This window comes from Pseudopodoces humilis, chromosome 3 (genome assembly GCF_049639895.1).
Source record: "Pseudopodoces humilis isolate 2021_Gansu_Grassland_sample_001 chromosome 3, ASM4963989v1, whole genome shotgun sequence".
Taxonomy (NCBI): Eukaryota; Metazoa; Chordata; class Aves; order Passeriformes; family Paridae; genus Pseudopodoces; species Pseudopodoces humilis.
Genome location: NC_142202.1, coordinates 112,487,710 through 112,512,305, shown reverse-complemented (window position 1 = coordinate 112,512,305; position 24,596 = coordinate 112,487,710). Strand labels below are relative to the sequence as shown.

Sequence of the window (24,596 nt, the reverse complement as noted above, 5' to 3'; positions counted from 1 at the left end):
GAGAGAGACGGAGCTGGGTGAGACTGACACCGACTCTCAAAAAAACCCAGCTCCAATTTCAGCTCTGATATCGACTCGCTGCAGCCTAAGGAAAGTTGCATATTCTCAGGAACAGCCACTTCTCAGCTTTTCCTGGGGAAAAACACTGCAAACTGAAGGCCCTGAAAGTGCTGCTGCATAAACCAAGCGTCCAGCCCAGCCCTTTGCTCTTCTGATTTCTTTATCCACCTCTTAAATGAGATTGAGCTCGTCCCCATCTGACTCCACCAGAGAAAACATTTAGCTCGAGGAAGGAAAACAGCTTGATTGCTGCTTTGAGGAAACGAAGGAATTGTATCCATAAAATTATAAAGAGAGCTAATAAAAAGCAGCCATCAGCCAGAATTGCCAGTGGAGATGCCGTGGTTTAGCTCATCTTGATCTCCTGCCAAAGCAAGTCCCTCACCTACAAAGCTGCGATAGGATGGCGCTCGAAAAAGTGGAAAATGTGAAAATCCTCGTTTTCCCCACAAAAACACTCCTGGGCTTGCTGCAGCAGCTCCAGGAACTCCTTTTGCTCCCTCCTGCAGCTCCGAGGTGCCCACAGCTCCTCCTCCTCGGTACGGGGCTGGAAGGAGATGAGCTTCAAGGCCCTGGCCGAGCCGATTTTATGATTTTACTCAACTTTTAACGGTGGTTGAGTCATTGTTTGGGAGATGATTTCAGCTTTCAGCTGCTGCATCGTCCTCGGGCACAGCCATCCCTCACAGCCCCAGGGACCATGTGTTGTCCCAAGGAGAAACTTCCCGGGATGGGCGGAGGTGAAATAATTCCTGTCACGGCTAAAAGCCCTTCCTCAAACGGCAGAACCAGGATTTTAATCAGAAATGCACAGAGAGGAGACAGCCAAAGGTGAGCGACCGCCCGTGTCTTCCCCGAGGCGGGGAAAAGCAGGGACTGTGGGTGCTGGCCTCTGCTCCCAAGGAACAAGGGATGGGATGACAGGGAATGGCCTCAAGTTGAGCCAGGGGTGGTTTCGATGGGATATTAGGAATAATTTCATCCCTAGAAGGGCTGGAACGAGCTGCCCAGGGCAGTGGTGGAGTCACCATGCCTGGAAGTGCCCAAAAACATGGATGTGGCACTTGGGGACGTGGTTTAGCGCTGCTGGCTGGACCTCATGACCTCAGAGGTCCTTTCTAAACTGAATTATTCCATGATTCCATGGTCTGGAAAAGAGAAGGGAACCAGAGACTGGAAGGTGCAGGAGGATCTTCCATAAAGCAAGGATTGGAGAGGCTCAAGGAGCCAGAAATGGGAGCTGGAGCTGGAAACTCCTCCTGTCCCAGCACTCCTTGGGGTGGGATTCCCTCACCTCCCCAACAATCACAGCAGGAGCTGATTCCCGCTGATTTCACCTCTTCCAAGGGTTCCTCAGGCACCCAGGAACACTGGAGCCGAGCTCTGAACCCGCCAGCTGAACCCACACCTCACCCCAGAGCTGCCAGAGGAAAAAAAAGGGAGATTATTTTCACCCAGGGAACCAATTCTCGCTGATTTCCAAATTTTCAGAGCAGCGTGCCGACCGTCTCCGCAGACAGAGCAGGCCAAGGTCGCGCAGAGGGAGTTAAAAAACGAGGTCACCGCACACCCCAGACAGAGGGTGAGCAAACCAAGGCTGCACAAACACCCTCCAGCTTTTGAGCATCCCAACTTCCCGAACTTCTGAGCCGTGAGAAGCGCAGGACTCCCGCTGCCACGCGTATTTCAAATCAAACAGCCCCTGCTTTGCCGCAGCAAAACCCCGACGCCCTCCCGGAAAAGTATGAAAATTAAACCCGTTTTTTTTTTGTGTGTGTGCTTTTTTCCCTCGTTCCACACCGATTGCGCCCACCATGTCACCAGAAAATGAGTTTTCTTTCAAATTAATTTAGCGCCGTTGAAAGGCGGCGGCTCTGGGTTTACAGCGTCAATGAGGCGAGCAGAGCACAGCTGAGGGAACCATAAACCACATCTCCCCGTTTCACCAGCTCGTTTTCATCGGGGCTGCAAAGCAATCTCTGCGGGAGAAGGGGAGCGTGGGTCCCCCGGCAGCGCCGCAGGGCTTGGGATGATGGGTTTGGATCGCTCGCGTCCTTCTGCGGCTCAGAGAAATTGGTGATATTCGAGTTGGTGCCTGCTCGGAAAATCAGAATACGGCAGCGGCCGCTCCTGTGAGCCGCAGGATGGGGTGAAACACGAGGGGATTCACCCAAGGGTGGTGTGAACAACGAGGGGTTTCACCCAAGGGTGGTGTGAACGACGAGGGGATTCACCCAAGGGTGGTGTCAGTGATGAGGGGATTCACCCAAGGGTGGTGTGAATGATGATTCACCCAAGGGTGGTGTGAACAATGAGGGGATTCACCCAAGGGTGGTGCAAATGATGAGGGGATTCACCCAAGGGTGGTGTGAACAAGGGGATTCACCCAAGGGTGGTGTGAACGACGAGGGGATTCACCCAAGGGTGGTGTGAACGATAAGGGGATTCACCCCAAAATCTCATTTGTGTGCATCACCCCGTTCTCTCTCTGACATCACCTCTGGATCAGCAGCACGATGGGAATTACGACCGCGTGATCGCCGGGCCAGGTTCAGACTCCCACAGGTGGCCGAGCCCTTAATAAAGCTCCATCTCCAGGCACCCACCCCAGCTGGCCACTCGGATCCCATCCCACCATTAACGTTTTAGCGCGGGTCACCGGAGAACTCGTGGTGCTCTGCCAAATTACACAGGCGCGGCGGCAAAAGCGAGCAAAGTATTCCCTCTGGCAGGTGTTCAGCAGTAATTTGCTGAAAACCTACAGGAAGAAGCAGGGAAATTCATTATTTAGCTCTGACAATGTCATGACCGCTAAGGCCGATGCTGCTTGCAGCGGCGCGGGATAAAACGCGGCTTTACGAATATCGCTGATTTTGGGGTGGCTCCAGTTCCTGAGGAAACGCCTGGGAATCCTTGGAGGAAGATGGGTTTGGTTCCAGCATCCCCCTCGGAAAACCCAAAACCACACAATATCGTGGGGCCACAAGTGTGGGTTTGGCTTCTTCGCGTGTTCGGTTCCGAGTTGGAATGTTTCACAGGCAGGAGATAACGGGATAAGCAATCCCATTCCACGGCTGAGGAAGGAAATGGAAAGCTCCCCGCCACGAGATTAGGATCTGATGAAATTACTTTTTGCTTAGAGAGCTTCCAAATAACATCAACTCCAGCAGTTAAAAGTTGGAAAATGCAGCAGGAAATCAGCAGCACCAAGGGCAACAAAGGCCAGACAGCTTTGGGGTAAAATTCCCTAAATTCTGCAAAACTCACGAAGGCATTTAGGGATTAAACACTCGGTGACAAACAGGTTTTAATGGGAAATATCGAACGGTTTGGATGGGAAGGGACCTCAAAGCTCGTCCCATTCCAACCTCGGCACCTTCCACTACCGCAGGTCTGGGACACTTCCAGGGATGAGGAACCGCAGCCTCCCTGGGAAATCTGTGCCAGTGCCTCACCACATCCAAAGCTGGAAACAAAGAAAACCTGTCTGTTTTCCCAGAATTATTAGGAGCTAGGCTCCAAATCTCTGGGAACAAAAGGAAATTTAGGCAGATTTTCTGCTGTAAACGATCTGGCACTAAAACAACAGCCACTTATCTCTTGCCTGGCCCGCTGGGATGTCCGGAGGGATTTGACAGACAAGCTCTGATGGATCCAGCCACAGCAATTTCCAGTGCCGCCGCCTCTCGCTATTCCCTTCCTCCTGCCAGGAGGGGACACGGGGCCGGTGAGTCCCCACATCCCGAAATTGCCGCTGGAAACGGGGCTGGAATTGGAGCTGAACCCGGCAATTTGGAGCTTCAAGAGCCTCCCTGTCACTGCACCCACTCATTATGGCAGGGCGAGGGGTGGGAGCTGACTGTCAAACCCCGGCAATTTTTAATTTCCCACTCCCCCCCGGGCAGAGAAGGAGCTCCTTAAATCGCTCTCCTCCCCAGAATTCCACGGATTTGCCCCGGGGTGAGCCGTGGCAGCTGAAGGGCGAGGAGCTGCCTGCTCTGGAAGGGGTCACCTGGAGCAGAGGGTCAAGGTAGATAAAAGGAGAACAGCATGAATCACTGCAGAGTGAGTCAAAGCCCGGCTTGTTTTTTTTCTGCTGGAGTCACAATTAGCACTCGGCAAGCTCAATTAAGAGACATTAGCGGAACGAGCTCCGTATGGCAACGGAGCCCTGGAATTGCAGGGCAGCTTCTTCCCTGCCTGCAGGAGGCACGAGGTGAAATGGGTTTGCTCTGACCCCTGGCCAAGAGGGTTTCTCGCTCCGGGGTCAGTGGAATACAGGCACGTGCTCAACGCGCTCGTCCGTTACCCCACGGATTTCAGAGTGCCCTAAAAGCCGAGCAAAAAGGCTGAATTTTGGTTAAAATGCAGCAACAGCAAGCCCAGGCTTCCCAGCAGGAACCTGTCTCCCAGAAAAGGCACAAAGGTCTTTTTTGGGGGAATTTAGATCAGACTTTAACTTTATAAAGCGCCGTTTTTTAAAAGCAGGTTTGTTCCTCAGTATTGAAAAGCAAATTCAGGCATTGCTGAGTTGTGAACCTTCAAAAAAAAAAAAAAATCACAGAATTCCAGACTGGTTTGGGTGGGAAAGGACCCCAAAGCTCATCCAGTTCCAGCCCCAACACCTTCCCCTATCTCAGGTTACTCCAGCCTGGCCTTGGACACTTCCTGGGACCCAGGGGCAGCCACAGCTTCTCCGGGAATTCTGTGCCAGCCTCACAGCCAAGAATTCCTTCCCTAAATCCCATCTATCCCTGCCCTCTGCCTCCAGCCACCACGATTCCCTGGAGCAACTGCAGCTTCCGCCAGGAGAATCGCTAGTGCCTGAAATTAACCTGGGAATTTGGGAATGGTGGGGGTTGGAAGGGGCCTCTGGAGACCACGCAGCCGCCAGCAGGTTCAGGATCACATCCAGGTGGGATCTGAGGATCCCCAAACCCCAGAACCTCTCTGATCCGTCATCCTCCAAGCAATTTTCCTTTCACACACAACACAAACCCCACCATCTGATAAGTCACACAAAGCACATTTGTCACTGCTCTGATCCGGCCCCCTCGGATTTCCAGCTGGGATTTAAAAAGGAATCTGGAGCTCCACATCCCAAACCAAGCACTGCAGGAACTGTCACGGTTCGGGGTTGGCCATTCTCCCTCAGTGGATTAATCCTAAACTCTGATTATTTACAACCCGTGTCCTCTCCTCCAGCAGAGCTCGGATTTGTCCTCTTCCCAAAAAAAATCAATCCGGCTTCTGGGATACCTGAAGGAAACTTCCCTCCCCACCAGGATAATTGTGGATAACTGCTCCCCAGCTCAGGGGGAGACACAGATAATGCTGGAACACAGAAGGACTCCTGGCACCGGCAATCGATGGAAATCCGAGGAAAAGCTGGAGTTGGGAGCTGCAGTTGCTCCAGCAGGAATCAAGTGCAGCAACAGCTGCTCAGAGTTCTGGGATTTAACGTGGGAAATGAGCTTTTTGAGGGGCTGATTGGATCTGTTTTGGGAATAATTGTGTCTGCTCTGCTCCTGGATGTTGTCTCACCAGCGTCAGGTGCACCAGACACCTGAACTGCATCTCCTTACTTGGTCACACACAGCCTTATCAGATATCAGGCAACACAAAACACAAAGATAAAAATTATCAATTACTCCCGTGTCTCACAAGATGCTGAAATCACGGAAATGGTAAAAATCACGGAAAGGTTTGGAGTGGGAAGGGACCTTCAAGATGGCCCAATTCCAACCACCTGCAGGCACCTTCCATTGGATCAGGCTGCTCCAGCCTGGCCTTGGACACTTCCAGGGGATCCAGGAGCAGCCTCGGCTGCTCTGGGAATTCTATCTAAGGGCCACAGACAGGAATTCCTTCTCAATATCCCATCCATCCCTGCCCCCTGGCAGTGGGAAGCCATTCCCTGTGTCCTGTCCCTCCATCCCTTGTCCCCAGTCCCTCTCCAGCTCTCCTGGAGGTCCTGGAAGGGGCTGGGAGATCTCCCTGGATCCTCACCAGGTGAACATCCCCAGCTCTCCCAGGCCAGAGCTGCTGGTGCAGTCCCAGGAGCTGCAGATTCCTGATTTCCCTGCTTTTTCCCAAAGCTCTCCTTGGGCCTGGTTCCCTCATTAGGAGTCAGCTCCCGGCTGCGGTGACTCACGGTGGCAGCTCAATAAGCCCAACACCCCTCATGACTCACGGGTCAGGTGAGAGGAGCAGCAATTCTCATTTGCATCTGCATTTTTACACCTTCCCGGGCTCTGATTGTCCTCAGCAAAGAGCAAAAGCAGCCGCAATCAACTCAACGCTCCAGGCCTTGATGGGAGCGGCTCCCAGGGAAAGATTCTCCAGAGGGAGAAAAAATCCATCCTGCAGCGCTTCTCCGGCGATTGCAGAATTCTTAATAATTCCAGACCTGCTCCTAAAAAAAGGGAAGCTTATCTCCAAGCCCACAGCCCCGCTTGATGGGCGCCCAGAAGGGCCCAGAAATTCCGAAGCGGTGCTCTCTTGGTGAGAAAAATTAAAACTTCTCAGTCTTCTCGCGCACAGAAACAAAGATCCCCCCTGGCTCTGCAATTCTTCACCCACTCCTTGGCCAAACTATTTCTCAAAGCAAACCCAAGCACCTCCAGCAAAGATTTCTGTCTGAAAGGTCTAAAAAAGCGTTTATTACCCCAAAAGGGAGGTGCTGCAGAAATATTAAAACCCAGCAATGCTTTCTCAGGGAATTAATTTCCTTCCTCTCCGTGAAAAGCCTCGAAGTTTCCCTGTTTATCTTTACCCCCCAAAAAAAAAAATCACACTTTTGGGCGATGAGTTCATGCATTTATCTGCAAGAGAAACCAGAAGGGAACTCGGGATTTCAGCTGGAATCCAAGGGCCGAGGCGGTTTGAGGGATAATTTCTTTATCTGGCTGGAAGCGGCCGTCCCCAGTGAGGGACAGGCTGGACCTCCAGGGCGGGCTCTGCTCCGTTCTGCTGGGAACCGCACGGAATCACATCCTTTTTATCAGATTAGCTGCGAGCAGCAGCCTCAGAGGGCTGATCGAGATGAAGCACGGCAAGAAGAAAATTGAAAATTACGTCGGGAGGAGGATGGATGCCAGATTGATGGTCCCTCAGGTCGGGTCGGCGCGCCGCCGCGACGCGGGTTTGTGACAAAAAACGGCAATTGTTGGGTTAAAAACCGGTTTTACTGGGTAAAAAAGGGGAAAAATGGGGTTTGGAGCAAGCTGGGAGAGTGGAAGGGGTCCCTGCCCATGGCAGGGGGTGGGATGGGATGAATGAAGGTCCCTTCCAACCCAAACCTCACCAGGATTCTGAGATTCTCTCCTGGCTGAAGGGCCTTTCCCATGTGAAAGTTCCCTCTGTACAAAATCTAAATTAAATAATGATTTACCCAAGGAATAAAGCCTCCACAATCCCATTTGGAACAAGGGCTGAGAGAGGCAGATCCCAAGGTCCTGCTGAGCACAGAACAGGGAAAACACTCCCAGAACTCCTCACAGCCCCTGCTGGAATTGGTGGAGGAGCTGAAACCTCACCAGGATTCTGAGATCCTTTCCTGGCTGAAGGGCCTTTCCCACGTGAAGAAATCTCTGCATAAAACCTAAATTAAATAATGATTTACCCAAAGAATAAAGGTCCAGAATCCCATTTGGAACAAGGGCTGAGAGAGGCAGATCCCAGGGCCCTGCTGAGCACAGAACAGGGAAAACACTCCCAGAACTCCTCACAATCTCTGCTGGAATCGGTGGAGGAGCTGAAACCTCACCACAAAAAGAAATAAATTCAACCTTGACTGCTCATTTCAAGTGTCACTGACCACCCCAACCAACGCTGCAGCCACACAGGGCAACGACCCCGCTCCAGCAGCACAAGAAGCACCAGCTCTGATTCATCTCCAAGCCCATCTTCTCCAACCCGCAGGAAAATGCAACTCGGGCGACTCCCACAGAACTCCATTTACCGAGCACTCGGCGTCAGTTTCATGTCACAAATCTAAAACAAACCTTTATTTATCTGCTGAAGAGCCCACGCGCTGCCAGGGCAGGCTTTTTTGTCTGCTCTGACTCTGCGGGCTCCTTTTGGGGTTTAAAATTGCCGTGGCAGAAATAGTTCCCTTATAATCTGCAAGAGCAAAGGCCAGGCTGCTTGAAATGTTATTTTAATATAAAATCAGCTTAAGACACCTGCAGCAAAGGGGAAAAAAAGAAAGAAAAAACGGACTTCCCACACCGTGAATCACAGCAGTAATTGGAAAGGACAACCTGCAACCTTCCTTTCCCTGAGGAGCTGTGTCCTTCAGGAACTCTTTGCCCAACTTGTTTGATATTTTATCTCCGTAAAAGCCACTCGGAAAGAGCAGCAGGGAGCTTTTTGTTCGGTCTTTGAGCGACGAGAGGTGGGGAAAAAAGGAAAAGGAAAAAAAAAGAAATAAAGCAAGGAAAAGCAGCCGAAGCGTTTGGTGCCCTCCAGAGGAAAAACCAAATTAAGTCGCAGCTTTGAGATACAAAGGACTGGGTCTGAAATCGCTTCTGTTGGAGATCACAGTTCTAAAATCACTTCTGCTGGAGAGAAAAGTTCTAAAATCCCTTCCCTCGGAGAGAACAGCTCTAAAACCACTCCTCTTCTCGACAACAACATCACAAATAAAAAACCCACCACCACAAGGCAGCAGCAAACCGAACCCACCCAAGGGGGGGACGCTCATTTGTTCAACAACACCAAAAACACCAAACCTCTGCTTTTTTTTCCTTTTTGTTGTCGTTGTCCAAAAAGCAGAGAAAATTCGGTATTTGAATGGATCTGAATGGATGATGAGATTTTTGGGGCTGGAAGGGGCCGGGAGCGCTGACGCTCTGCGGGGCTGAGTCATTCCTGACGTCCCAGCTCCCCCTCCCCAGCTGCAGGGGATAAATGAAGAATAAATCCCGTGGCCGCCGCGTTCGTCACAACTCCGGAGCGAGGTGACGAGGCGTGACGGGGCTGGCTGCAACGCCAAAAAAATCGGGATGGGGTGGGGTGGGGAGGAAAAAAATTTGGATTTTCCTGCGTTTCCAGGGGGTCTGTTTGTTGCTGCTCTGCAGAGCTCGAAATATTCTGTGCCCAAAAACATACTTAGATGAACGTTCCCTTCAAAAATAGGATTAAAGAATGAAATATTACCCCCCCAAAAAAATTAATTATATGATTAAAAAAATGTAAAAAATTTATAATAAGAAGAAATTTCGTTCTCCTGGGTGTTTTCAAAGCATGAATTGATTTAAAGTCTAGAAGGAACTCCCCACCTGACGGCCTCCGCCACGCTGTTGGAAGTGTGACCCGACAAGGCGTCGTGCAGGTTCCTGATGAAATAATCTCTGTAATCCTCAGGTAAAGCCATGAAAGTCCCACCCATCACGATAAATTCCACTTTGTCCACGCTGTGGCCCAGCTGCTTCAGCTGGGAAATTAAAAATATCAGGGGAAAAAACATCAGTTGGGGATTTGTCTGGGAGATTTCTTGATTTTCTTGTGCTGTGTTTCATTCTTTTGTTGTTTTATTGATGAGAAATTCATGTTTTTGTATGGGTTTTTTATAATCACTTCCCCTTGCAAAAAAAAAACCCTCAAAAGTCATTTTTTTTCCTCTACTTTTTTACTCTTTTTTTTACTTTTTAACTCTACTCAGTGCAGGTATTGAACCCAGTGTGGAGGATTTTCCTGAAAAATCAGAATTATTTGGGTTGCTGGTTCCACTTGGAAACAACCTAAATTTGGCCAAAAAGGCAAATTAAACCTCCTTGAACCTCTTTCAATCCATGTACAACAAACTCTCCTTAAAATCTCCAGGGAGAAAAATACTGAATTCATGGAGAATTTTCCAATGGATTTGGAGATAAAGAGATGCATAAAATAAAAATTAAATAAATTACATTAAGCAAATAAGTATTACTATTTATTATTTAAATTAATATTGATTTAACTGATCACAGCAGAACAGGACTGAGAAACTTTTCACATCCAGCTCTCCAAGAAACACCCAAATAAAGCAATTTTGGAATTATTATTAAAAATCAGGTCTTATTATTCTTTTGGAATTTTTATTTATTTATCTATTTGCTTATTTATTTGCGTATTTATTATTTTGGAATTATTAAAAATTATTAAAATTATTTAAAAATTCTGCACAGGAGAGATCTCAGGAGAGGTTCAAAACTCACCACTTATTTAATGGAAATGAGAGCGGGAAAATTACACATTTAATATAAATAAATATATATAAATTATATATATTATATTTATATATAAATTTATATATTTAAATGTATATTTATATATTTATAATATATATATTTATATATATTTATACATTATATTTACATGTAAATTATATATTTTTATAACAAATATTAAAAAAATTTGAAATAATTCTCTCTTTTTTTTTTTTTTTTTATTTTAATTTATTTTTAATTTTAATCCTGAGGAAAAATGTAAAAATGTACCTGCTCCACTCTGTGCCTTGTCTGGAGGTAAGGATCGTACCGAGCCCGGATGGCCCTCATGGATGTTGGCTGAAAAAAACACAAAAAAATTTCATTTTAGAAACCATTTTTCCCCCTAAAACAGCACAAAAGAACAAAATCCAACTTTCAGCATGCTGAAAACTTCAAATCCTGACTGACCCAAAGCCTCAAAACCCGCAACCCGAGACTGTAAAATTGTAAATACGAATTTGGCTCCTTAAATTCTTAAAAAGAAACAACATTGTTACCCTCAGATGGCCTAAAAACACCAAAATTATTCCATTTTTAGTGTTCCCCAACAGCTAAAAAACCTCAGCAGTGAGTCACAAAAGCCTTACAAAAATCACAAAGTGTTTTTACAAATTACTCGGGCGGCATCCTCTAGACTCAGTCTGGGCTTCAAATATTCCCTAAATTAAACTTCTTCAACTGAAATCCCTCAAAAACTCATTTTTCCTATCCCCAGTTATTATTATTATTATTATTATTATTATATTATCATTATCATTATCATTATTATCATTATTATCATTATTATTAATAATAATAATAAGTTAATAAATAATAAAAGCCTATTAATAACATTTTTAAATAAAATTTTGTATCCTGGATTCGCTTGGTACTTCCCATTTTTTTTTCCTTTATTTCCTTCACGAGACAAAATTTAAATCGCTGAAGTAAAATTCCAATTTGAGAGGAATTTTCACCAAATTAATCCAAAATTGGGTTTCACCTCATTTCCCTATTCACATCCCTCCCACAGCTTTGCGTTTTTTGGTTAAAACCAGTGAAAATAATTCAATCACAAAGTGATTTTAAACTTTCTCCAGACGGCGGGGAGGAAATGTTTTGGAAATGTAAGAAAAAAAGAAAAAAAGGGAATTAATGTCATTTCAGAGCCATTAACAGCTAAAAAATGGGGATTTTTATACCCAAATTTATACTTTTCTTAATCCTGTAGGAACTGGATTAAAACCACATCTCTGCTCCAGTGTTTGAAAACCCTTCTTACACGATAATTTTAACTCGTTAATTTTAATTAAGAATTTTGCTCCTAGACCTCGAGCTGCCTCAGAACCTTTGAAGTTTATGAAAATCTGGTTTATATTGGTATTTATTTATTTGTTGGGTTTTATTTTTTTTTGCATTTATTTTTTGGGTTTGTTCTCGTCAATAAAAAATAAAGCCCGGCCTAAGGCAAAGCCGGGTTTAAGGAACGCTGGAATTCCCATCCGTACCTCGTATCCCGTGTAGGACTGGGTGGAATATTCAAAATCAGAGTCAGGACCCCCTGGGCAGTACCTGCAGGATAAAAAACAGAGAAAACAGGGATTAAACTCTCAGAATTCCAAGGATTTCCGTGATATCCAGGAATGCTGAGCCCACCTGTGCTCGCAAACGCTCCACGGACAGCGCAAAAAAAAAAAAGGAATTTTATTTAATTTTTACCAAAATGGGATGTTCCAAAACCAGCTCAGGCCTGGCCAAATCCCTAAATCCACCTCAAACAACCCAGTGAGAAGCAAAATCCATTTTCTGGAAGCAAAATCCATTTTCTGGAAGCAAAATCCATGAATATTTCTGGGATGCTTGCATCATTTTAGGGAGCAGCCATAAAATTTTGGGGCAGCGGTTACGTGCGGATGAATTGATTTCTAAAAAAAAAACAATCTCACAGTTTCAGTGTTTTTTGTGATTCTCTAACTTTATTCGAGGCAGAATGTGATTTTTTTTTTTTGGCATGGAGAGATGTAAAATTGGGATATCCCCCCGTCCCACCACCCCTTTTTCCAGAAATTTCGGGAATTTAAATATTTTGATGGTGAGAAAGCTCGGCTGAGTTGTTTTTTTCCCCTGAGTTTGGGGATGTGTTATTGAATAAACAGAATATTCTGAGCCTTCAGAGGAGAATTCCAGAGAGAAAATTCCAGAGGGAATTTTCCTGATGGAGCAGATCCCACCTCCACCCATCCAGCCCCCTTTGCTTCCCGGGATAATCGATTTATTTCCTCCCTGAGTCATCTGCCATCGTTTATAAAGTTAATTATAAGTTAATTATTAAATCACCACGTTAATTTGCTGGCCAAGGGTTGGTGCAGCCCAAGCTGGAATTACCTGGAAAAGCTCTCAGAGGAGCTGAAACAAAACCAGAGTGGAATTCCTGGATTTGTGGTGGGGAATGTCTGGAAATTGTGTTTTTTAAATAGAAATAAAACGTATAAAATTTATAAATATAAATTAAAATTTATAAATATAAATAAAAAGCAGAGAGATGGGAAAAACACAACCAAGATCAGATTTCAGGTGAACAGAGCCGGAAGGAGGAAGAGAATTCGGGGTAAAATTCAATTTTCAGTTTTTCAAATTCAGGTTTTGAATTCAAATTTAAAATTTAAAATTCAAGTTTTCAAATTCCAAATTCAAGTTTTCAAATTCAAATTTCAAATTCAAATTCAAATTTCAAATTCAGGTTTTCAATTTAAATTTCAAATTCAAGTTTTCAAAATTCAAATTTCAAATTCAAGTTTTCAAATTCCAAATTCAAGTTTTCAATTTCAAATTTTCAAATTCAAATTTTCAAATTCAAATTTTCAAATTTCAAATTCAAGTTTCAAATTCAAATTCCAAATTCAAGTTTTCAAATTCAGGTTTTCAAATTTCAAATTCAAATTCCAAATTCAAGTTTTCAAATTCCAAACTCAAGTTTTCAAATTTCAAATTCAAGTTCTCAAATTTCAAATTTCAAATTCAAGTTTTCAAATTTCAAATTCAAATTTCAAATTCCAAATTCAAGTTCTCAAATTCAAATTTCAAATTCAGGTTTTCAAATTCAAACTTCAAATTCAAGTTTTCAAATTCAAATTCCAAATCTAAGTTTATTCAAATTTTGTAATCTGGAATAAAACTGAGCCGATTCCAGGAGGTTTTTGGCAGCTCTCCTCCGCCTGTGCTCCGTCATTCCGGACTCGTCAGGGACGCAAATGCCAGGTGGTCGTTAAGAAATTAACATTTTAATTAAAATAAATTATTTATTAATTATATTTAATTAAAATAAATTGCTAACGAGCGAAGGTGGGGAGCTCACATGGAATGGTGGCTTTGGGTCATGAGAGGAGAAGGTTTTTTCCCTTTTGGCCGAATCACCCCAATAAATCTATGGGGCTGAATCACCCCGATAAATCTATGGGGCTGAATGACCCCAATAAATCTATGGGGCTGAATCACCCCGATAAATCTATGGGGCTGAATCACCCCGATAAATCTATGGGGCTGAATCACCCTGATAAATCTATGGGGCTGAATCACCCCAATAAATCTATGGGGCTGAATCACCCTGATAAATCTATGGGGCTGAATCACCCTGATAAATCTATGGGGCTGAATCACCCCAATAAATCTATGGGGCTGAATCACCCTGATAAATCTATGGGGCTGAATCACCCTGATAAATCTATGGGGCTGAATCACCCTGATAAATCTATGGGGCTGAATCACCCCAATAAATCTGTGGGGCTGAATCACCCTGATAAATCTATGGGGCTGAATCACCCTGATAAATCTATGGGGCTGAATCACCCCAATAAATCTATGGGGCTGAATCACCCCAATAAATCTATCGGGGGGAATTCCAGGCAGGAATTGTTCCCAAAATCCACCCTGCAGCTCCCCTGGCACAGCCTGAGGCCGTTGTTCCCGTGGATCCCGTCCCTCATTCCCGGCTCCTCCCGGGGCAATTCCAGAATTCCAGCAGGAGAACATTCATTCCCCTCCGCAGCTCCTTTCCCCCCTGGAGCAGCCCCTGGGGGCCAGCCCAGGCACATCTGGCACATCTGGCTGCCCATACTCACACACAGATGTTGCCCGTGAAGTTGATGTGGGGGCAGCGGTGGGGTTTGCACATCACGGCCACCACGGCGATCTGCCGGAGAAATTGCAGAAATTCCCGCTGAAATCACCAAAATCCAACAGTTTCCTGCAGGGCTGGGGCTGCTGGGGCATCGTTTTGGGGATAATTGTATTTATTTACTTAATGTTGTGAGTTCTTTAATATTACTTACTTAACGTAGTTTATTTAATTTTGATTATATGTATATTATATAAAATATATTATATTTTAGTATACATTCCACATTATATTATATATATTTTACAATTATTATTTATTCATTGCTATTTATTGTATATTATTATATTTTTCTATTATTATTTATTATATATTACTGTATTTTGCTATTATTTATTATTAATTATTCTTATATATTCTTTTTATTGTTTATTAAACATTGAATTTCATTCTTAAGTTAAATTGCTTATTTTATTATTTATTATTCTCAAGCATTCTTTTTTATTATTTTATTACTTATTAAATATTAAATTTCATTCTTCTTTAAGTTAAATTGTTTATTATATCATTTATTTTATTATTCTCATGCATTATTTTTTATTATTTTATTTTTAAATTTATTTTTATTGTTTATTAACTATTAAATTTCATTCTTCATTAAGTCAAATTTATTAACAAATTATAATTAATTTTGTTATTTGACTCTATTATTATTATTATATTTTATTATTATTTAACCTCTACCAAAATATCTACGGGTTAACTCCTTGAAGGGGAAAACAAAACCAGCAATAGGAATCCTTAATTAATCTTATTAAATATTATTTAATGTTTTCACATTTGAGTGTAAATTGGGGTCTGAAGAATTGGGTGGTTTTAGTGTAAACTGGGATCTAATCAGAAGAATTGGGTGGTTTCAGTGCAAATTTGGGGTCTGATATGAAGAATTGGGTGGTTTTAGTGCAAATTGGGGTCTGATCAGAAGAATCAGGTGGTTTTATTATAAATTTGGGTCTGATCAGAATAATCAGATGGTTTTGGTGTAAATTTGGATCTGATATGAAAAATCAGGTGGTTTTAGCGTAAACTGGGCTCTGATCTTAAAATTAAGTGATTTTAGTGTCAACTGAAGTCTGACCTGAAGAATCAGGTGGTTTTATTATAAATTTGATCCTGATATGAAGGATTAAGTGGTTTTATTATAAACTGGAATCTGATCAGAAGAATCAGGTGGATTCAGTGTAAATTTGGGTCTGATCAACAGAATCAGGTGGTTTCAGTATAAATTTGGGTCTGATCAGAGGAATCAGGTGATTTTATTATAAATTGGAATCTGATCAGAAGAATCAGGTCTTTTTATTATAAATTTGGGTCTGATCAGAAGAATCAGCTGGTTTTGGTGTAAATTTGGGTCTGATCAGCAGAATCAGGTGGTTTTATTGTAAATTTGGGTCTGATCAGAAGAATCAGCTGGTTTTGGTGTAAATTTGGGTCTGATCACAAGAATCAGGTGTTTTACACTGCCTTGGATCCATTGCTCTGCTGAAATGTCCCCGGCAGGGCCACGGACACAACTCCCCTTTTCCCTCAGAAAAATCTCAGGATATTTTGGGTTGGAAAGACCAAAAATCCCAGCCCTGACACTTCCCACCACCCCAGGGTGCTCCAAAGCCCTGTCCAGCCTTTCCTTGGCCGCTCCCAGGGATGCAGCAACCACAGGAAAACCTCCAAGGAAGGAACCTTCCCCCCCACGAGGACACAAAAAAGACAACCAACCCCAAATCCTGCATTTGGGCAGGAATCAAACCCAAATTTTGGGCTGGCAGCAGGGAGGGTGCGGGGGAAAAAAAGGGAAAAATCACTTTTCACTCACCCCACTGGCCGTCCTGATGGGTTTGGCCTTGAGCTTTGGGAGCAGAACCTTCCGGAACTGCGGAGGAACGGCCGCGATGATGTCGACGAGCCGGGGCTGCGCCGGCAGCCCGTACTTGGCTGAGGTCTTGGTCTTCAGCCTGGAACCCAAAATCACCCCAAAAATCACCCCAAAATCACCCCAAAAGCAGCCCTCATTTCCAGCAGACCCACAGAGACCCAGGAAGAAGTGATGAAAAGCAAAATGCCAAAAATGAACCCAAAACCGCCGATTTCTGTATTTTCTGTGTGTTTTCCTTCTCGATTTGGTTTTATCCCAACCTTGTGCAGGCAAGGCTCGTGCTTGTCCATTTTCAGGGGCAACTCCTGATTAATTAGTTTTAATTCCTGGTGGTGATTAATTAGTGTGTTTAACCCTTGCACACCCAGCCTGCAGCTGAGTTGGTCTCCAAGGCAATTCCTTGAATTTTTTTTTCCAGGAAAAAGTTTACAGTTCTGTCAATTGAGTGGAAAAAAGGGGGAAAACTGAGGTTTTCTTGCTCCACATAAATAAAGAAATTTCTATAAACAACAAATTCTGGTTTTCTTACTCCACATAAATAAAGGAGGAAGAAATTCCTGTGGACAAAAAAATTCAGGTTTTCTTTTTCCAAATAAATAAAGGAAGAAATTTTTATAAACAACAAATTCAGGTTTTCTTACTCCACATAAATAAATGGAGAAGAAATTTCTATAAACAACAAATTCAGGTTTTTTTACTTCACATAAAGTAAGAAATTTTTATAAACAACAATTTCAGGTTTTCTTACTGCACATAAATAAAAGGAGGAAGAAATTCCTGTAAACAACAAATTCAGGTTTTCTTTTCCCAAATAAATAAAAATTTTTATAAATAAGAGATTCAGATTTTCTTACTCCACATAAATAAAGGAGGAAGAAATTCCTGTAAACAACAAATTCAGGTTTTCTTACTCCAAATAAATAAAGGAAGAAATTTTTATTAACAACAAATTCAGGTTTTCTTCCTCCTCATAAATAAATGAGGAAGAAATTCCTGTGAACAAAAAATTCAGGTTTTCTTTTTCCAAATAAATAAAGGAAGAAATTTCTATAAACAACAAATTCAGGTTTTCTTGGTCCACATTAATAAAGCAGAAAAAAAAATTCTATAAATAACAAATTCAGGTTTTCTTACTCCACATAAATAAAGGGAGAAGAAATTCCTCTAAACAAAAAACTCAGGTTTTATTTTTCCAAATAAATAAAGGAAGAAATTTCTATAAATAAGAAATTCAGGTTTTCTTACTCCACATAAATAAATGGAGAGGAAATTTCTATAAACAGCAAATTCAGTTTTTTTTGCTTCACATAAATACAGGGAGAAATTTTTATAAGCAACAAACTCAGGTTTTCTTCCTGCTCATAAATAAAGGAGGAAGAAATTCCTGTGGACAAAAAATTCAGGTTTTCTTTTTCCAAATAAATAAAGTAAAAATTTTTATAAATAAGAAATTCAGATTTTCTTACTCCACATAAATAAAAGGAGGAAGAAATTCCTGTGAACAACAAATTCAGGTTTTCTTACTCCACAAATAGGAAGAAAAAAGAAGTTTCTGTACATAAATTTGGGGGTGACACATTGCTAAAAAAAGCGATTTAATATTATTTCTGTATTAATGTTTCCTTTCCCCGATGGATTTGGGACTAGCGAGGGATGGGTAAACATAAAAAAACAACGAGAGTTTTCGGATTTTTTTCAGCAATCCCACCCATTTGAGACCAGGCAGCAAAAGAGCCCATAATTTACAGATCCTGGTGCTTTTACCAGCAGGAAATGTGAGAGAAGCGGCTGGAAATGTCAGCTGGAATCGCGGGACGAGCCCATCCCGCAGGGATCAGCTCCAGAGACACTCACTTGTTGAGATCCACATCTTTTCCCTGCTCGTGGGCCTCCAGCAGCTGCTTTATGATGTCGGCGATGGTCATCACCATCAGCTCGGCCTGGCTGAGCTCCCCTGACACGGCAACGAGGCAAAAACAGAGGGGAAAAAAATCAGATTTTCGCTGTTTGGCACCAGCGGGAATTCCTGGCACGGCTGGGGTTGGAAAAGCGCCTCAGCAGAGCGGGGCCAAGGCCAGGCGTGTCCCCGAGCGCCGCATCCGCGGGGATTTTAAATCCCTCTGGGAATGGGGACTCCAGCTCTGCCCCGGGAAGCTGTGCCAGGGCTGGAGAGACTTTTAAAGGAGGAAATTCCTGCTGTTTTCCAGCCCGAAGCTCTCCCGGCGCGGCCTGAGGACGTTTCCCCTCACGCCGTCCCTGCGAGCCCCGTCCTGTCAGAGAGTCTCAGCCTCCTTTTCTCCACGCTGAGCCCCTCCAGCTCCCTCAGCCGACCGCCCCCAGCTCCATTCCCTCCCCCGGACGCGTTCCAGCCCCTCAGGTCTCTTTTTTGGCTTTTTTTACCTTTCCCATTTTTCCTTTTCTGCTTCATCCCGGCGGATCCCGCGGCCTGGAGCGCCGCGCTGCCGTAAAGCAACGCCGCCCCGAGACGTCGCGAAAGCGCCGTAAAGCGCGAGGGGAGGGGGGCGTAACTAAGGGGGTGCAGTTCCGGCAGCGACCACCGGGGGGCGCCGGAGCGCAACGGAGCGGGGAGCGCGCCCCGGTTTTGGGGGAAAAAACCGGGTTTTGGGGAAAAAAACGGGTTTGGGGGGTTTTGGGGAGAAAAACCCGGGTTTGGGGGGAAAAAAAGGCGTTTTTTTTGGGGAAAAAAGGGAGGTTTTGGGGGGGAAAACCCCCGGGTTTTGGGGGGTAAAACCCCGGGTTTGGGGGGAAAAAAAAAAGGGGTTGGGGGATTTTGGGGAGAAAATCCCGGGTTTGGGGGATTTTGGGGAAGAAACCGGGTTTTGGGGGAAAAAAGGGGGTTTTGGGGGGTAAAACCCCGGGTTTGGGGGTGCTTTTGGTGGGGTAAACCACGAGTTTTGGAGGGGTTTTGGGGGGTTATAAACCCGGGTTTTGGGGAGTAAGACCCAGGTTTTTGGGGGGTTTTTATAGGTAAAACCCGGTTTTTTAGGGGGTTTTGGGGGTTTGGGGGGTAAAACCCGGGTTTGGGAGGTTTTTGGGGTGGAAAACCTGGGTTTTGGTGGGGAACTCCCGGGTTTTGGCGGGAGGAAAACTCGGGTTTTGGGGGGGAAACCCAGGTTTTGGGGGGTAAAACACGGGTTTTGGGGGTGGAAAACCTGGGTTTTGGGGGGAACTCCCAGGTTTTTGGGGGGGAAACCCGGATTTTTGGGTTTTTCGGGGGGGAACCCCGATTTTTGGGGGGTAAAGCACGGGTTTTGGGGGGGTTTTAGGGGTAAACCCCGTGTTTTGGGGTGGAAAACCTGGGTTTTGGGGGGGAACTGCTGGGTTTTGTGGGGGTTTGGGGGTTTTTGGGGTGGAAAACCTGGGTTTTGAGGGTGAACTGCTGGGCTTTGTGGGGGTTTGGGGGGTTTTGGGGTGGAAAACCTGTGTTTTGAGGGGTTTGGGGGAGTAAAGCCCGGGTTTTGGTGGGGTTTTAGGGGGGAAAACCGGGTTGGGGGAGTTTGGGGAAAAAAATGGGTTTTGGGGGGTTTTTGGGGTGGAAAACCTGGGTTTTGGGGGTTTTGGTTGGAAACCCTGGGGTTTGGGGGGAAAAACCCAGGTTTTGGGTTTTTTTGGGGGGAAACTCCATGTTTTGGGAGGTTTTAGGGGGAAAGCCCAGGTTTTGGAGGGATTTTGAGGGTAAAACTTGGGTTTTGGGGTCCCCCGGTGTCTCTGCCCGTGCCGCCCTCATTGAGATGCTCGGTCGGGCGGTGTTTGTGGAAAACTGCGGTGTCAGGTGAATGCAGAGTGCCTGGATCAGGGAATCCATCAGGGAATCGATCAGGGAGTCAATCAAGGAATCGATCAGGGAAACAGTCAGGGAATCAATCAGGGAAACAGTCAGGGAATCAATCAGGGAATCAGGGAATCAATCAGGGAATCAATCAAGGAATCAGGGAATCAATCAGGGAATCAGGGAATCAATCAAGGAATCAATCAGGGAATCAATCAAGGAATCAATCAGGGAATCAATCAAGGAATCAGGGAATCAATCAAGGAATCAATCAGGGAATCAATCAAGGAATCAATCAAGGAATCAATCAGGGAATCAATCAAGGAATCAGGGAATCAGGGAATCAATCAGGGAATCAATCAGGGAATCAGGGAATCAATCAAGGAATCAATCAGGGAATCAATCAAGGAATCAATCAGGGAATCAATCAAGGAATCAGGGAATCAATCAGGGAATCAATCAGTGAATCGATCAAGGAATCAATCAGGGAATCAATCAAGGAATCAGGGAATCAATCAGTGAATCGATCAAGGAATCAGTCAGGGAATCAGGGAATCAATCAAGAAATCAATCGGAATCAATCAAGGAATCAATCAGGGAATCAGGGAATCAATCAAGGAATCAATCAGGGAATCAGGGAATCAATCAAGAAATCAATCAGGGAATCAGGGAATCAATCAAGAAATCAATCAGGGAATCAATCAAGGAATCAATCAGGGAATCAGGGAATCAATCAGGGAATCAGGGAATCCATCAGGGAATCAATCATGGAATCAATCAAGGAATCATTTAGGGAATCAATCAAGGAATCAATCAGGGAATCAATCAGGGAATCAATCAAGGAATCAATCAAGGAATCATTTAGGGAATCAATCAGGGAATCAATCAGGGAATCAATCAAGGAATCAATCAAGGAATCAATCAGGGAATCAATCGGGGAATCAGTCAGGGAATCAATCCGGGAATCACAGAATGATTAAATCACAGAGTCAGCGAGTCACAGAATCGCAGAATGGAGTTGTGGAATCACAAAGTCAGAACCACGGAATGGTGGAATCCCAGAATTTCAGAATCCCAGAGATGGAATCATGGAATCACGGAATCCTGGTCATGGAATCATGGAATCCCAGAGATGGAATCATGGAATCCCAGAGATGGAATCATGGAATCCCAGAGATGGAACCCCATTACCCCAGAGATGGAATCATGGAATCCCAGAGATGGAATCATGGAACCCCATTACCCCAGAGATGGAATCATGGAATCCCAGAGATGGAATCATGGAATCCCAGAGATGGAATCCCAGAACCCCAGAGATGGAATCATGGAATCCCAGAGATGGAATCCCAGAACCCCAGAGATGGAATCATGGAATCCCAGAGATGGAGTCCCAGAACCCCAGAGATGGAATCATGGAATCCCGGAATCCCAGAGATGGAATCATGGAATCCCGGAATCCCAGTGTCAGAGAGTCACAGGTTCTGGAATCACGGAGTTACAGAGAATCTGACTCAATCACAGAGCCACGAATTAATGGAATCACAAAGTCACGGATTCACAGACTCCCAGAATCACAGGAATCCCAGAGAAATCCTGGAATCACAGAGTATCGGACACACAGGGTCACAGAAATGCAGGGTCAGTCACAGAACCACAGAATCATCGTGGAATCACAGGCTTCCAGAACCCCAGAATCGTGGAATTGGAGATTTACAGGATCATGGAATCCCAGAATCACAGAATCACGGAGCTGCAGATTTCAACAGAATCAGAGAATCATGGAATTACAGAGTCACAGAAACAGAGAATTATGGAATCACAGTGTCACAGAATCATGGAATTACAGAATTATGGAATCACAGAGTCACAGAATCAGAGAATGATGGAATTAATTACAGAGTCACAGAATCCCAGAATCATGGAATTGGAGATTTACAGAATCATGGAATCACAGAAACAGAGAATTATGGAATCACAGTGTCACAGAATCGTGGAATTACAGAATCATGGAATTGCAAATTCACAGAATCATGGAACCACAGAATCATGGAATCACAGAATCACAGAATCAGAGAATCATGGAATCACTGACTCCCAGAATCCCAAAATCATGGAATTGCAGATAAAGAGAATCATAGAATCAGAGAATCACGGAATCACAGACTCCCAGAATAATGGAATTGCAGATTCACAGAATTATGGAATCACTCGGGAGGATTTGCCTGATCCCAGAGCAGGAGGCTGGACCAGAGGTCTCCTGCAGTCTCGTGCATCCCAAATTCCGCAGCAATCCTATAAAACCGGCTCGGGATTCTTCTGTGGAAATCCAGTGACTTCTAGAACTGCAGTGAGCTTCTGGAGGCGGGGATTTCCCCGGCTCTGGTTTGGGGAATTGGCAGCTGTTTGGTTGTTGCTGTTTGCCAGGGCCTCGCTGATGCCACCAGCTCCCAAATCTGGGAATTCCAGCCCTTCCTGGTCAATCCCTGGATTCTGGTGGATCACAAACCTACCCGTGGAGGAGGAGAGAACATCTCCCACCTCTCCACACCAGCTGGGCGCTCCCAAAAATCCTCCCACCCACCGAAGTTACACGTTTTTCTTTCCCTAAATTCCTTCTTCAGCTCAGAACAATCAGGAAAACTTCTGGTTTGGCTCCCGAGTTCCAAACCCCGGCATTCCCCCGGGGCAAGGAGCACCAGGGAAGTGCGGGTGGAGTTTTGGGGTAGCAAAGGTGGGGTCAGAGGTTCCTTCCCCACATCTGAGCGGGGCTGGAGCTGATTCAGCGGCCCCTGGGCTTGGAGAGGCGCCTTTAATCCCAGGCTGGGGCCGATTCCAGTCGAGCAGGACCTGGAAACGCCAAGCGGGGCAGGGAAACACGCGTCTCCAAAGGCACAACCCTGCAGTTTGGGAATTTCTTATCTGGGAATGCGCCCTGGAGTGGGGCTCAGACCATCTGCAGCCCCAGGCACTCGGGGAGATGTGTTTGGCCCCCAGGCAGCTGATGGAGATTTTTTATTTCCTCTCCATTTGGAATTCCAGCCCATTTCCTGACCTCAGGAATGATGTAAAATATGTTTACAGACAGTGTAAGCACATCTGATTTTATTCTGATTAACAGGGTTTCTGTAGGTCTGATGGTATTCCGAGGATAATTGGCTTGGCTCGACACCTTCCTGGACATTTCTTTTTATTATTTTACAGCATCATAAATACCAAAAAAAAAAAAAAAAAAAAAAAATTATAAATCAGAGAAGGTTTAAGCTTTAAAATGCGCAGTGAGCGCTTAAGATGCAGCAAAGGCGCAGAGCCTGTCCAAGACTCACCCACTCAGATCCTGGGAATTGTACAATTCCAGGGAAAATTGCTGGGAAAAGATAAACCACTGGCATAATTTCCATGTTTGGGAGTGGATCTAACCCTCTAACCCAAAAAAAAATTTGGATTTAGGAAGCCAAGGAAGCACCCACGGAGTGATTGGTTGAACTTGGTTTCCTACGTAAAAAAGTAAAAATAAAGGCTGGTGAGGAGAGATTTGAAATTCCAGGGAATGTTTTGGTTTGCTCCACCTCACTTTAAATTCCCAAAATTTCACTTTCCTAATCAAAATCCGTCATTCTGTTCTCCTGGGTAATTTTATGTAATCCTGCATAAAGTTTCCTCCCAATCCACATGGAAACGGCCTCGAGTTGCAGCAGGGGAGGATGAGGTGGGATATTGGGAGCAATTTCTTCATGGAAAAAATGGAATCTTCATTCCACCAAATGGAATCGCCATTCCTGGAAAGCCTGTGGGCGTGGTTTAAGGGATTAAGGCGTGGTGCTGGATTTGGGGATCTAAAAGGTCTTTTCCATCCTTAATAATTCCGTGGCTCCGTGATTGGTTGGTTGGAATTTCCTCTGAAATGTGATTTTTGTCCGGAGATGCTGAAGATTCCTGCGCTTCCCGAAGCGTGGAAAGGTTCTGTTTTGTGCCAGCGCTCTGGGATGGATTAAAGTCCTTTCGTGCTTTCAATCCCCTGATCCTCAAAAACTGCTCTTTGTTCCATTTTCTGGGAATTCTGCTGGGAATTCTGGGAAAACCGCAGGAAAGACCAATGAGAGGGAGGGCAGGGGACTCCCAGTCTCGTAAACGACGAATTCCAGCTCCTCGCGGATCCAGGCGCAAAGCCGGAGCGTGGGATTTGATTTCCTTCTCGCTAAGTGGGAAAGATGGAATTGCTTTAACCCCAGAAAGGAATTCTGTCTCCAGGTTTTCTGTGGGATGTGCCCCAGGATGTCCAAACTATCCACAGGCAACCTCCCATGAGGGCCAGCAGCTCTGGCAAGGATCTAAGGAAGCATCTCCATGGGGAAAATTCTGGGAATTCCGGATGTATCCGGGAGGAAAAGGGAATGCAGCACCAGCTACGGGGAAACAGGTTCAGATCCCAAACCCAGCAGGAACTTTCCTGTCGTTTCCCCAGTGGGA

General features: G+C 44.8%; 1 protein-coding gene across 2 annotated transcripts in view; it reads right to left on the bottom strand.

Annotated features, from left to right (window-relative positions):
* ELP3 (elongator acetyltransferase complex subunit 3) overlaps positions 1–18,866 on the bottom strand; it is a 75,725-nt gene extending 56,859 nt beyond the window's left edge. For both annotated transcript variants that reach the window (XM_005528807.3, XM_088053565.1), the window contains exons 1-7: positions 18,740–18,866; positions 18,194–18,293; positions 16,280–16,418; positions 14,411–14,481; positions 11,801–11,864; positions 10,542–10,610; positions 9,345–9,499 (exon numbers count right to left, since the gene is read on the bottom strand). In XM_005528807.3, coding sequence (XP_005528864.1) covers positions 9,345–9,499; positions 10,542–10,610; positions 11,801–11,864; positions 14,411–14,481; positions 16,280–16,418; positions 18,194–18,293; positions 18,740–18,767 — 626 coding nt within the window. In that variant the 5' untranslated portion in view covers positions 18,768–18,866. The remainder of the gene's footprint in view (positions 1–9,344; positions 9,500–10,541; positions 10,611–11,800; positions 11,865–14,410; positions 14,482–16,279; positions 16,419–18,193; positions 18,294–18,739) is intronic.
* Positions 18,867–24,596: the final 5,730 nt, after the last annotated feature.